This window comes from Anastrepha obliqua, chromosome 5 (assembly GCF_027943255.1).
Source record: "Anastrepha obliqua isolate idAnaObli1 chromosome 5, idAnaObli1_1.0, whole genome shotgun sequence".
NCBI classification, from domain to species: Eukaryota; Metazoa; Arthropoda; class Insecta; order Diptera; family Tephritidae; genus Anastrepha; species Anastrepha obliqua.
The window spans coordinates 76,420,131-76,433,674 of record NC_072896.1 but is presented as its reverse complement, the minus strand read 5'-3'; the positions used below and the strand labels follow the sequence as shown (position 1 = coordinate 76,433,674).

At 35.0% G+C, this 13,544-nt stretch overlaps 4 protein-coding genes across 4 annotated transcripts; 2 read left to right on the top strand and 2 right to left on the bottom strand.

The window, feature by feature from the left end:
• The first annotated feature begins 5,809 nt into the window (after positions 1–5,809).
• Positions 5,810–7,167, top strand: LOC129249316 (ubiquinone biosynthesis O-methyltransferase, mitochondrial). The gene is made up of 5 exons (XM_054889049.1): positions 5,810–6,011; positions 6,063–6,251; positions 6,310–6,682; positions 6,740–6,899; positions 6,962–7,167. The coding sequence occupies exons 1-5, from the start codon at positions 5,962–5,964 to the stop codon at positions 7,075–7,077; spliced, it is 888 nt and encodes a 295-aa protein (XP_054745024.1). The 5' UTR covers positions 5,810–5,961; the 3' UTR covers positions 7,078–7,167.
• LOC129249317 (M-phase phosphoprotein 6) lies at positions 7,101–7,799 on the bottom strand. The gene has a single exon (XM_054889051.1). The coding sequence runs from the start codon at positions 7,687–7,689 to the stop codon at positions 7,207–7,209; it is 483 nt and encodes a 160-aa protein (XP_054745026.1). The 5' UTR covers positions 7,690–7,799; the 3' UTR covers positions 7,101–7,206.
• Positions 7,800–8,126: 327 nt separating this feature from the next.
• Positions 8,127–10,020, top strand: LOC129249315 (transcription factor E2F2). Its single transcript, XM_054889048.1, has 5 exons — positions 8,127–8,474; positions 8,696–8,805; positions 8,883–9,138; positions 9,209–9,533; positions 9,594–10,020. Exons 1-5 carry the CDS (start codon positions 8,298–8,300, stop codon positions 9,701–9,703), a joined length of 978 nt encoding a protein of 325 aa, XP_054745023.1. The 5' UTR covers positions 8,127–8,297; the 3' UTR covers positions 9,704–10,020.
• Positions 10,021–11,072: 1,052 nt separating this feature from the next.
• On the bottom strand, positions 11,073–13,095 carry LOC129249314 (ATP-dependent RNA helicase DDX47). Its single transcript, XM_054889047.1, has 3 exons — positions 12,798–13,095; positions 12,468–12,726; positions 11,073–12,221 (listed from the first exon to the last, which is right to left on the bottom strand). Exons 1-3 carry the CDS (start codon positions 12,978–12,980, stop codon positions 11,167–11,169), a joined length of 1,497 nt encoding a protein of 498 aa, XP_054745022.1. The 5' UTR covers positions 12,981–13,095; the 3' UTR covers positions 11,073–11,166.
• Between the last annotated feature and the right edge of the window lie 449 nt (positions 13,096–13,544).

Here is a 13,544-nt window from a genome sequence, read left to right as displayed (position 1 = left end):
TTAAGTGAGTCGTGTTTTGAAGAATATTTCCTTCAGTCTTCAACCAAAGTGTTATAAAATTTTAAATCATATAAATCTTTAAAAACCCTGAAAAGAATTGCAGAACTCTATAAAACAAACTTATTATACAATATGACGTAATGTTTAGGGAATACGTTATTTGCTTGAAAATTTCAACAACAAAAAATAATAATTTATTAAGGTATAGAAAAAATATATACACATACATACATATATTCGAAAATGCGAACTTTTAACTAAATAGCATAAACAGTGTAACTGCAGAAAAACTTTTTGTGTCATTTTGACACCACCACTGAATACAAAATAAATACTTAGTAGCAATTCTCAAAACTAAAACCAAGAAAAAACAAAACATGTTGTACTAGTGTTGAAGTTAGTGAAAAATATTGAACTCTAATATTAAACAAGAATTGCATCGAGCTTTCAAAAATTAAAAGAAAATTATATATATTATATAAATGTATTGTAAATTATTTTCCCCAGATTTCTTTCTAAGTGCATACATGACGCCGCAAACGATGGCAAATTTTATTATATACTTTTAAGGTATCATATAATAGTATAATTTTAGGCGCATTAAGTAGTAGGCTAATGACATCACGAATGCCCAACCTTTTGGTAGTAAATTAGCTTTAAAATTCAGAAAAGATAAAAACATGTACGAGTAAATGCTCTCAGCACATTTAATTTATAATGAAAACCAAAAACAAAGCCTTAACAAATTCATTTCGATTACGAACACATTTTGCATGCGGTTATGTTAAAGTAAAACAAATGTGAAACGCCAGGCAACGAAACGTCGCTGCTGCTAAGTGAGACTTCGATAAGAAACTGGAATGGAAACCGAAAGAAAGTACTATGTAACAACCGTCGCATAGAGAGAATCCCATATATGTAAATTAAGTGGCTTTTAAACAGCTCATAAAAAATCTATATACATAAATATTATATAATATTTAACTTTGTTTTTTATTTTCAATTTTATTTTCATACTTCAGTAAATGTAGTACACGCAAAAAAGTTTAAATGTTAAATAATAAAATGTTAAATAATGCCGAAATCTCCGATAAAAACTCAATTAAAGAACTTTAGACCCATGCCCACACATACATACACAAGCACTATGAATCGCACATTCCAGACAGCAAAAATTGTACAAGAGTCGAAAGGAAAATTCCACAAAATAATATGAACTAGTTACCTTAACGATGTAAAACAATCAAGCAGCAACATAACCGATATCACGAATCTAACGTTAATTGTAAAAGTCAGTCAAAATATATGCATGCGACATTTCACAATATATTATACTCGTATATACATATATACTATATATGTAGAAAAATATCCAGTTCATACTTGGAATGCACCTCATAAAATAAAATTTAAAAGAAAATGCAGAATAACCATGAAGGCCGAGTTCTATATTGTCGCAATTTGTTATTCACTATTTTTTTCAAGTTATTTGTTATTGCTTTTGGTAGTAAAAAAAACAAAATGCACGGCAAAGGTTCTCTTAACCGAATAACGAATTACGACAACAACAGCCATGTCAGTATACTTGTTTCATTTTGTTGTAAAGACGAAGAGATAATTACTGTAGAGGCTATACAAAATACTTTTATTTAGATACCAAAGCATATAATTTGCCTCGGTTTCATTCAAAAACTAAATTATAAATACGATAATGTTGTTACATATGTAAAAAACATATAATATTAAATTAAAATGCATAGTGCATGTTCGTTTTCATACCCGTTAGTGTATTGATTAGCTTTAGAAAAAATATTTTTCCCAGAACGTAAATTATGTCATTAGGTACTCATAAATCGGTGATATTGTTAAGTATATAGTTTAACTTTTATTTTCCACTGTACTACGTAAATAAAAATTAAATAAATAAAACGAATGTATTTGAGTGGCGTTTGACTGAAATATTCTTAGGTAAGTTTTAACCTTGGAAAACTACTAATACAAATTTCGCGCTTGTACGAGCATAATCCAAAAATAAACCTATTTTTCACACCATTTTAATAATAAAGAATTAAAATAACATAAATTTTGCACAGTTTCATCGGAGAAGTTTAGACTGGACTGGAATCCGCAAGGAAGCAGAGTCGCGGTCGGCCAAAGATCATTTGGAGAAAGTCGATGTTGCGCGAGCTAGCAAATACCAACATAACATGGGACGGCGCAAAAACAACAACCCAGAGCCGTGTACGATGGAAGAGCCTTGTCGAAGTCCTATGCTCCCGAGCGGAGTGAACATGGATATAAAAAAAAATTGAGAAATTTTAGCGCTTCAAGAGAGTTCACTACATAAGTTATTTTGATCTTGTATTTATTGTAGGCTGTGAGAATTTTCACTGCAGATGCAAGAGAATGACAACGATAACGAAGTGGTCCAGCGAGCAAAGCGAAATTAAAGTACGTGTGAGCCTTGTGGTGATTTTGCAATCTTAATGATTGTTTAACTCGTATTTCATGCGTGCAATGTTGCTAACTCAACGTCTGGATGACTTTCAATGGTCAATTTGAATGAAATTGCCAATAGGGACTGCAAATTGAATAAAGTAGGCAATTCATGTTATGAAATATTTTAAGTTATATATTGCCAACCTGTATAAAGAAAAAGCGGAAGAAGTAAATAATATATATTTTAAACACGGAAGGGTGATAATGGGTTACTCCATGTACGGTACGTATGTATGTGGCGCCTTCGACTCAAATACACATAATTTATTTAGCTCTGAGTTAAACTCATTGCCGCAACGGACGGAACGGAGCCATTGTGACAGGCTTATTACACCGACTCGTAAGTATGTATAAGAGAACTGCACCGGCTCAGTGTAAAACATTCATACGCTTCGCTTGAACAAAAAAACAGGCCTTTGCGTTCAAACGATCGAACTTGTTCAAATAAGTTATTGTGATTGTTCATTTCAGCTCAATCAAATCATGTGCTGCGTTTTAGCTCTCCGATGTTATCACCAATCGTCTTCATAGCAGGCGTTTCGAGTATTTGCTCGTTCGGCTGTACATTCATTTTTTTGAGCAAGAATAAAAAGGCAAATGAGCCGGTTTGAACACGTATGATCCCGCATGAGTTTTTGCTTGTAACTAACGATAGCAAAGTAAAACCAAAATTTTAAAGCAAAAACACTATATTTTCATATTTGTTTTTTTTTTCTTAAAACTTATAATAAAACACGAAAGAAAATAATGTAAATAAGGAAACATTGCTGAAACCAACTAATCCTTTCAAATACGAAACGCAATTTACAGCGTACATTGTACGCCAACGCTCGTTTGATCGAACATGTGCTATTTACAATAATGACAATTACTTCTTTGAACAAGTTTGATCGTTTGAACGCAAAGGCCGATGCTAATTTCATTCAATGCTGCTTTTTGTTCAATGATTAGATTTGAGTCGAAGACATTAGATCAAACGTGTTGACTGAGCTGAACTACGCGTTCGCCTGCATGAGCTGACTGCACTTGACCAAATATTTTGGTTCAATTGACTGAATGTGAGCAAGAAATTTAGCGTATGAACAACTCAAGAAAACAGTGAGCCATGCAGGTCTCTGGTATGTATAAACGAATACTTAACTTTCGTAGGGCATTGCCGTGAGGATAAAGATACATCCAAGAACGTATAGTATAAGGCCGAAAACTGAGGCATTCCTGGAACTTTCAGCCGCCACATAAAAGAACCACATCAACATACGGCTGACACACAAAAATTGATGTTATTATTGTTGTAAGCTGTTACAAAAGGTAAAATTCATCATCATGCGCACTTACATATCTTCTAGAATCTAGAGTAAATCGCACGTTGCGTGAACTACACAAGCATAACGAATTAAGGCACATTTATTTCCGGGTAATGATCGTTAAGTAAATTTTAACATTGAATATATTTACGTATTTTTTCGGAGCACAGTAGTAAAAGATAAGAATTTATTGGTTCACTGAAGCTTCAGCGCGCTTGACTATCGAGTTAAAGTGCATTGACTTGGAAGAAAGCATCATTATATGCACGAGTTGTATACCCACTTATGTGTTGAAATATTTTTTAATAGCGGATGCCTCTCAACAAACAAATGGTAAACCTTCAACTGCATATCAGCTATATGCTTTTTACTTTTAGCTTTTTACATGTAGAAACCATTTGCCATTCGAAGGCTGCATAAAACATCCAGGAATAAAATAAATTCATATCACCACTCGATGTGCAGCTCATTATTTTACGCGTAAGCAAAAAACTCTCAACTTCTATTCTTTAAATGCAACACTTTTGATTTCAGCAACTATTATCTTGTCTATGTTTAAGGGATTGGGGGTAGTCAGAGGGTCGAAAAAATTAGGATTTTCAATATTTTTTTTTTTTTTGTTAGTCAATTGCTTTATTTTACAAAAATTAAAACATAGCATTAATACATCATGTTTCGACTTGACTTTAAAATTTAAAAAAAAAATTTATAATTGCAAAAGTTATCGCTGTTTGTGTGGAGTCCGTTTCTCCAAAAGTCCCTTGCGGTGATCATTGCAACTCCTTGGAGATTCATCTAAAATCAATCGGATAAGAGAAATTAGTTTTATTAATAGATAATCTTGTGCCTGATCGAAGCTTTTTTTGTTTTCAAAAATAACAATATGGCGACCTCAAGAAATATTTTTCAGATTTTCGAGAAAAAAACCGACAATTGTTTAAAAAAATCGAAATTTTCGAAAAAAGTCATTCGATCAGGCACGAGCTTTTTATGTTTTTCTAAAGTAGTATGCATTTTATTGAAATCTACTAAGTGGTTTTTAAGTTACAGTGATCAGCATTTCAAAAAAACGAATTACAGTTTTGCTATGGATTACGGAGCGCCCGAGCGCCCTTTGTTAATTGTTGAATAACTCGAAAAGAATTTGACGGATTCACTTCAAATTTTCACACAATATTTCTAAGATATTATACTTTAAGAAAATGCAAAAAAATCCATTTATTTTTTACTTCTGATTACCCCTAACCCCTTAAATAAATTAGCTATATTTTTTCATGAACTCATTGGTACATCGCCCACAAGCCGATTTGTAGTAAATCCATCTAACAATAAAAGGCTAACAGGCAAATTATTAAAACTAGAGAAGAACATGAAGATGAGCTGAAGATAAACCCGCAAAAGGTGAGTTCGTTATAGCAACTGATTTTTTTTTTTTTTTTTTGATTTGGTCGATATAGGTACGAATCTACGCGTTTACCAGTTGTATAATACGGCAATTAGTGATACATAATAATAATAATGTTCTGGTATTGTTTGTTATTAATAGCGGTTCAAAAGAATTACGCTCTATTTTTGAAATATCGCCTGTCAGCCAACTAAAGTTATTTTAGACTTCGCAAATTTTGATACAAATATAAATTAAGTCAAATAACTTGTATTCGTTTTTTTCAAGATCTAAAAAATATAACGGAAAAAATCGATAAAACGTAACCGGAACGTTTTCTGATGGCAAAACGCACTTAAAGCAAAAGGCAATTATCGGACATAATAAATTGATCATTTTAAGCTAATTATCATGAAGATTTTATTGATAGTGTAAACAATTTTCATCTATTCGTCATCTGAGTCGATCAATAAAAACTATAATTCTGTCACTCATTACGCAAATATTTTGTTTAATCTGATTACTGCTCAATACTTTCGATAATACGTTTAAAGATATCGCATTTACTTACACTCGCTGGCAACGCGGTTCGTTGTCATTTCCATATGATTTTTGTTTATTATTTTCGCCTAAGCCATCAAATAGTATTGCTTACATATTCCCGGCTGATAACCACGAAATATTAATAAGAAAACTTTTAGTGAAAAAATGTACTTTTAATCGGTTAGCTTTCATTTTGAGTGCAGTGATACTTCCTTTTCAATCAAAAGAAAAATGTCGTTGAAGGTGGTCAAGCAAATTTCTCCTATACTCAGCACGCAAAGGTTATAATTTTACTTGATTTTTACTTTTATAAACAAATGTCCTTTCTTTAGGTATTTGCTGTTAAATAATACCGCATATTTTCGATACGCTCAGACATCTACAAATACAACTTATACATCAACATCAGATGCACGTTCAGACAGCACACAAAAAGAAATTGATCATCATGCGAATTTGTCTTCAACATGGTGGGATCTGAGGGGTCCGTTGCATGGATTACACTCGCTTAACGAAGTGAGGTGCGGTATTCCAGTAAGCATTGTTAAGTAAATTTTTAAGATGTATTTATTTATGCAGAGTTCCTTTCATGCGTGACGGTATGGTGGCCCGTGGGAATGTCGACCGTAGTTTGATAAACACAACCAAAGTTCTACAAGATCAAAATCTGCTGGAAGTGGGTTGTGGAGGCGGCATATTAACTGAAGCATTGGCACGCTTAAGCGCCAATGTAACGGGAATTGATTTGGGCGAGGACGTCATAACAGCGGCACGAAAACATTTAGAGGAACATAGTCCGGAGCTGAAGAATCGTATAACTTATAAAATCGAACCAATAGAGGTACATGCAAAAACGAATTCGAATCATTACGATGCAGTAGTATGCTCGGAAGTCTTGGAGCACATTGACGATAAGGCAGGATTTCTCACACATTGTGTAGAAGCATTGAAGGTATAATTCCTATTGTAACAATCAACTATTTAATTGTGTACTTACCGATGCTTTTAGCCTGGTGGTTCGATATTCATATCGACAATGAACAAAACTATCCCGTTGTGGGTTGGTGGCATTATTCTAGGAGAATACGTGTTTGGTATCGCACCGAAAAACACTCACCATTGGAATAAATTGATTTCACCTTTGGATGTGCAACGCATTCTTTCTGCGCGTAAGTTAGATAAACTTGAAATTCCATTCCGAAATTACTAAATTTTAAACTGTAATTTTTAGTGAATTGTCAAACTGTAATGGTGAATGGCTTTACTTACGACGTTTTTCGCAAACGCTGGCGATGGATTAACACCACTGCAATGTGTTACGCTCTCCAAGCTGTTAAAGCTGGTTAAATCATTACAAACAAATATGGAAATTGTTTTTGGATATTTTATATTAGAAGTATAATAAGTACCGAAATAAAAAACACTAAAAATATGAAAGATTTTTTTTTTTAATTCTCACAATTCTTTATTTATGTTCTATTCACTATCTTCACCATTGTCCTCTTTTGGCTTTTGGAACTTCATCTTTTTACCTTGCCGTGTATTATCCTCCGGCCGGCGTTTTCCTTTAAATTGGGCTTTTGTTTGGAATTTCTTTTGCATTGTCACTTGCTGAGCGTTGTAAAATTCAGCCATTTCTTTATCAGACACCTCAGTAGGTTGTTCATGGCGTATGTTAGCGGCTTTCTCCTGCTGTTCCAACTCTAAGAGACGCTCGATTTCCGGATTCATGCCACGAAAACTTAACCGACCCTCAATAAGGTCTTCGCAGTGCACAAAACTAGGTTCCATTATAAAGTTAGAGTTGCTATTCAACATTTTTTGTGTGATCTCATGCGAGTACATTTCACGACCCTCGGCCTCCTCAATCTCCTTGTCCACTTTGGCCTTGGTGCGTTGCATGAACTTCATCTCCAAGATACCCTTGGAAAGACGTGGACGAGCTTTTTTGGCAGACATTTTTATACTCGTATATGTATAAATTATTTCCTGGCAAATACGATCCTAAGTTAAGAAAATTATTTTAAGCATGCTCAATGCACGCTGACGAAAACAATGAAAAAAACACAAAATTGATGAATCGTGGAAATTGAGATAATTGAAATCATAAGTTCAAATAGTCGACAGATGTCACTACCTTCCAAGAAGAGTGCCATCGTCCACAGATTTTATCTAGTTTATAACCATGGAAATATTTCTATAATGTTACAATGCTTATTACATGCATATATATTTTTTTATAATTTATTACTTCCAATTCATAGCGCATTATGGAGTATTTCATACTACAATAAACTGCTATCCTTGTCTACGGCCATCCATGTTGTGTACTTATTGCGAATCGTAATCGGCTACACTACTGTGAACTTTTAACACAACAAGAAATATTGCAAGGAAGAAGAAGACCAAATGGCGGCAGTGTTAAAAATTTAGTTGCTCCACTTTTTATCTAAAATATTCGCGCTCGAAAAAAACTATTCTAAAATAAATTCGTAGACAAGTGTATTTTATGAATTATTAATTGCTGATATAATAACAAAAGTGGGGAAGGCAGTAACGTTCGTACTATGGATGTGAAAGCTGGGAAAGATGCATTGATGAGCGAACGAGTGGTAGTGAATGGTTCCGCGCCCACCCCAAATAGACAAGACCAACAGCAGCGAGCGGTTGGTTCCCTAGTGGCACTTACCCAAAAGTTCGTACAGTTAATGAAGCAGAACAATGGTCGTATTGATCTCAAAGAGGTAATTTGCAAGTAGATTAGCATTCAAGCTATTTATGTTATAGCAATGGGTGGGGTGTTATGGAGGGTGGTGCACAATACATGACTGTATTTGGCGCTTCAAAAACTTATTGAACACTCATTATATACAAGTAGTTTAAACAGCTGCTATTGGCGGGCAGTAACATTTGGTTATGTTCTAATCGTTCTGCCTTGATATGAACATAATTTGTAACTTTTTAGGCAACTGAGCTGTTGGATGTCCAAAAACGTAGAATCTACGATATAACAAATGTTTTGGAGGGTATCGGGTTAATTGAGAAGACGCGACACAGCAGTACTGTACGATGGCGGTAAGTTGTTTTGCAGTGAAAACAACAAAACACTTATATTATTATATATTAATGTGTATTCATATTTACACTAACAGCGGCGCACTTAATACAAGTACAGGCCGCGAGAGTCTTAGGGCGGCGCATGCGCGAGCCAGACATTTGAAGGCGCTGGAGGCCGATGTGGATCTGCAATTAGAGTATGCCCGTCGTAATCTGAAATACGTAAAACAAGATTCAGTTAACAAGTCCTACGCCTACGTGACGCGTGATGACTTACTTTCGACGTATGGAGAAAATGTTGTCCTTGTAATACCCAACCATGATGAGGAGGTCAAAATAGAGCCTTCGCGTGTAGGAAGCATAATTTTTCGTTTATATCGCGTACTTTTACTTTCATTTTTTTTTTTTGATTACGTTTCAGAACTCTTTGTATGTGTCGCTGGACAATGGTGGTAAAATTGATGTACGGCTGGTAACGCAACAAGGCACCTGCATTGCTCCTAAGCCCGAGACTGCATCATTAGTATCCCGCTTGGAAACACCTTCACCCTCTTCGTCCAATTGCTCACAAGCGAGCATATCCAATAAAGCAACTCTAGTCACTGAAGAGCATACGTACTTTTGCAATCCTGAACACAAAAAGGAGCAGGATGAATTGGAAAATCAATTGGCGGCTCGTGTAATTTTTCAAAATTCATTAGCGAAACACTCATTACGCAGATTTTTTCCGGATGATCCGAATTTAGGTGAGAAGTAATATTTTATTTTCAAACTTTAATACTAATGGGCTGCGTATTGTATTTCAGAAAACGCGCCCCTCATTCAACTAAATCCCCCTCACGATATCTATAATTTCGTGTTGACGCCAGATGAAGGTGTATGTGAACTTTTTGACGTACAGTGCAATACATACTGAGATTATGCCTTTAATGGTTATGGAAACTTTGATCTTTGATAGTCGTTGTATGTTACATACATACATGACTTCCATACAAATTGCAATACAAACGCGACAAGTAGATTTGACTTTGCGTAGCTGAATTTTCATTTTACTTAGCCTAATTAATGTAAAGTAAAGTAAAACTGTGTTGGTACCTACGCGTATTAGGTATGAGCACAAAAATGATATATAAATATTTGTATTTAAATTTTTAGTTAATATTAAACAATGTAAATAATGACTAGTAAAAATTTTGATTATGTAAATGAAATTTAAGAAATTAAAGACTTTGGCAAAATTTTAATAAATATTTATTTTTAGACCTAAATTTGATTTAACACACTTGGGCTTGGGTTTTTATCTTTCAACAAATATCAACGTACTTAAATTGATTATTTTAGATTTAATAAAAATACCGTAAACAATTATATTTGATTTTTTGTTTTCCTTATTGTACAAACTTATAATATGAATTAATAATTCTGAATTAGGCGATGAGGCGTCCCTTGGAGTGTTTAAGAGAAATATTCTACGGGGTATTTTTGGACCTATGCACGTTGGTGGTGACGGCGAGTATCGTAGATGATGAAACAATGAGCTTTACAGCGACATAGATATAGTACAGTGAATAAAGATCCAGCGGCATCTTTGGCGGCGTCGTGTCGTCCGAGTGTATACAAATCTTTCGGCCCTGAAAGTATTCGATGCGGTACCAACAGAGCAAAGATGTGTCCAATTGGCGCTGGTTAACACGAGAAAGAAACGACTGGCGCGCTTTGTTAAACTTGGCCAAAACCACATAAGCGGTTATCGCGCCAATCAAGAAGAAGAAGAATGTTACATGACAAAAGACCCTAGTAGACAAGACCATCCGCTTGAAATTTATGAATTGCTTTAAACGATTGTTCCAAATTCGTCTGAGCGGAACCCCTTTCCGAAAATTATACATTATATATTTTTTTTAAGCATTGCGTTCAGGGGTAGGATAGAGGATGGGTAGCAGTTAAGGATAATTTCGTGTTGGCGCACGATAGGTTAGTAGTTAGTTAGTTTTATACAGATTTTTAATGCTGTTTAAGTATTTTGTTGTGTCATTGATTTTGTTTATGTGTTTTGTGGTTGCTTAGGGTGTTTCTGTAAGTTTTGGGGGTAAACAGAATATTAAAACTTCAATAATTCTTAATTGCTAATATAACAAAAGTGAGGGCCGCAGGAGCGTTTGAACTAGGAATGCGAAAGCAGTGAAAGATCCACTGATATGCACTTATTTCATATTTTCTGTATATAGTACTTACTACTCGCATTTATGTATTTCCCCGTCTGTTTAAATTGAATAACGAAAGCGTAATTTTAGGTGAATTTTTAATATTAAAATAAATTTACATATATCAAGTCGAATGAGCTAACAATACTAAATATTAGTACATACTAGTGTTGCTCTATTTTCTTTTCGCCTTCTTCCAGTTTTTCTTACCTCCACCACCACCTTGCGGCTTCATACGTTTTCGAGCGCCAGTAAATTGTTCGGAGTCATCGTAGTCATCTCCACCTTTCTTGTATTTTCCTTTTTTACTACCTTTACTATCCTCCAAATCCTTCAGTTCCAATTTCGCAGTACGCTGCGCTTCACTCACTCTCTCTTGCAGTGCCATTACTTCGTCCTCCTCACAAGGATATATTGGCAACTGTTTTCCAAGCAGGTGTTCAATTCGTTGATATAACTCAACATCGTACTGAGTAACAAAAGTGACTGCTTTGCCAGAGCGACCCGCACGAGCTGTACGGCCAACACGGTGTATGTAGTCTTTACTATGTGTAGGGATGTCAAAATTCAAAACCACATCCACGTGCGGTATGTCAAGACCACGAGATGCAACATCTGTGGAAATAAGTATCGAACGATTTTTCGCTTTGAATTTGTTTAATGCAGCTAAACGCTTATTCTGTGACATTTGACCATGTAAGGGTATAGCAGCTAGACCCAATGCACGGAGCATTAACGCCGTACGTACAGTATTTGCGCAGGTACTGCAAAATATCATAAAGCTATTGCCTGCCAACTCATTTATTATGTGGACCAAATAGACGTCTTTATATTTCACTGGTATAAAGATATAGTATTGTTGCAATTGCTCAACCGTTTGATACTTGTTGGAAACCTCCACCTTAACTGGATCTTTTAACGAAGCCCGTTGTAACTTCTTCACTTTCTTCGTCATAGTTGCACTGAATAAAAATGTGCGACGTTCGCGCGGCAAGACTTTCAATATTTTATCCAGTTCCGTTTCGAAGTCCATATTCAGAATGCGGTCAGCTTCATCCATGACCAAGTATTTTATAGCCTTCAGATTAAAACCTTTCATGTTTTCCAAATGATCAACCAAGCGCCCAGGAGTTGCTATAATTATATGAGGCTTTTTCGCAAGTTGCAATGCCTGGGAAACCATATCCATGCCACCAACGACAACGCAACATTTAACACCAATCGAACTACCTGGAAGTAAAATCGTTTTACAACAACCGAATATATGCTATTTAAAAAAAAAAACAATTTTAATTTATTATTGGCACTCAGAGGTAGTGACGAAACTAAAATAAATGGTTTCACGTAAGAAAATCAAAATTAAGGTTTAACATCATTGCATTCTACAAATTTACATTTCGAAGGAAAACGGGAATGAGGGGCTGAACCGCATGCACCGTATCCATACATCTTTTACATTTATACTATATGACTCACCTAGAGCTTCAAACTGTTCCGATATCTGAAAGGCCAATTCACGCGTAGGCGTTAGTATGAGCGCAAAATACCTTTGCGGATTATCCAGCAGTGCTTGCAGTATTGGTAAAGCAAATGCACCCGTCTTACCAGAACCAGTTTCAGCTAATCCTATTATATCTTTCCCTTGCAATCCTACTGGTATGGCTTCCTTCTGTATTTTTGAAGGTGCTTTCCATTTCAATTCCTCACATGCTTTACACAATACATCTGTTAAGCCCTGTAAATAAATTAATTCGATTTCAAAACGTACAAAAGTTAAAGAATTTTACTGTAATTGAATATACTTACAAGGTCTTTCCATGTAACAGAGCTTTCGACCTTTTCGTCTGGCTCTTCTTCATCTACTCCATCCAATCCATCTTCGCTTTCATCGTCTTCTGCAGCTTCTTCATCACCGGACAATACCTCATCAACTTCCTCCTCTTCACTACTCCCATTTGCAGAATTCTCGTCCTCTTCTGAACTACCCATTTTTGGATATCAAATTAATAAAATAAGAAAATCGCGCTGAAATTTCAAACTTTACCAGCAGCAATATAATATTTGTATAGTGTGCACGTTGCCCCAACCAAAATTTAAGTGAAAGAATTTCCATGAGGATGCACATAACCTCAAAATTACTTCAGGGATGTATATAAATGTATCAAATAGGTTTGATCGGCAGTTTTCTGCGAATTAAGCCATATTTACATAAGCTGATTTTCTACCAAGGTAGACGGAATACCTCATGTGCCGTTTCTTTAAAAGTATTTTTTTTTTATTTGAAAATTGGAAATGTAATGAATTACAATCTCAATGAATTAAAAAGCATTAGCGACTAGGCCATCAGCTTTTCTTTAAAAGTAAATAAGTTAAAGGAAGAGAAATTACATGCTTGTAAAAGTTCAGTTAATTGCTTGACAATATTTTGATTTGTCATCTTTAAAATAAATGAAAATGAAGTGACCCGTAATAATATGTGAAAGCTCGAATTGTAACAATATCTCCAAATGCAATTGTTTGCGTTTTTATGCGGATATCGCAGTGGCAAGAAAC

Excerpts from the sequence above, each read along its gene's own strand:
- LOC129249316 (XM_054889049.1), top strand. The coding sequence starts at position 5,962 with ATGTCGTTGAAGGTGGTCAAGCAAATTTCTCCTATACTCAGCACGCAA. Across the intron at positions 6,012-6,062 it reads CCTATACTCAGCACGCAAAG|GTATTTGCTGTTAAATAATA; the intron begins GTTATAATTTTA and ends TCCTTTCTTTAG. Across the intron at positions 6,252-6,309 it reads CACTCGCTTAACGAAGTGAG|AGTTCCTTTCATGCGTGACG; the intron begins GTGCGGTATTCC and ends TTATTTATGCAG.
- LOC129249317 (XM_054889051.1), bottom strand. The coding sequence starts at position 7,689 with ATGTCTGCCAAAAAAGCTCGTCCACGTCTTTCCAAGGGTATCTTGGAG.
- LOC129249315 (XM_054889048.1), top strand. The coding sequence starts at position 8,298 with ATGGATGTGAAAGCTGGGAAAGATGCATTGATGAGCGAACGAGTGGTA. Across the intron at positions 9,139-9,208 it reads TCAAAATAGAGCCTTCGCGT|AACTCTTTGTATGTGTCGCT; the intron begins GTAGGAAGCATA and ends ATTACGTTTCAG. Across the intron at positions 9,534-9,593 it reads TCCGGATGATCCGAATTTAG|AAAACGCGCCCCTCATTCAA; the intron begins GTGAGAAGTAAT and ends ATTGTATTTCAG.
- LOC129249314 (XM_054889047.1), bottom strand. The coding sequence starts at position 12,980 with ATGGGTAGTTCAGAAGAGGACGAGAATTCTGCAAATGGGAGTAGTGAA. Across the intron at positions 12,727-12,797 it reads CTGTTACATGGAAAGACCTT|GGCTTAACAGATGTATTGTG; the intron begins GTAAGTATATTC and ends ATTTATTTACAG. Across the intron at positions 12,222-12,467 it reads GGAACAGTTTGAAGCTCTAG|GTAGTTCGATTGGTGTTAAA; the intron begins GTGAGTCATATA and ends TTTTACTTCCAG.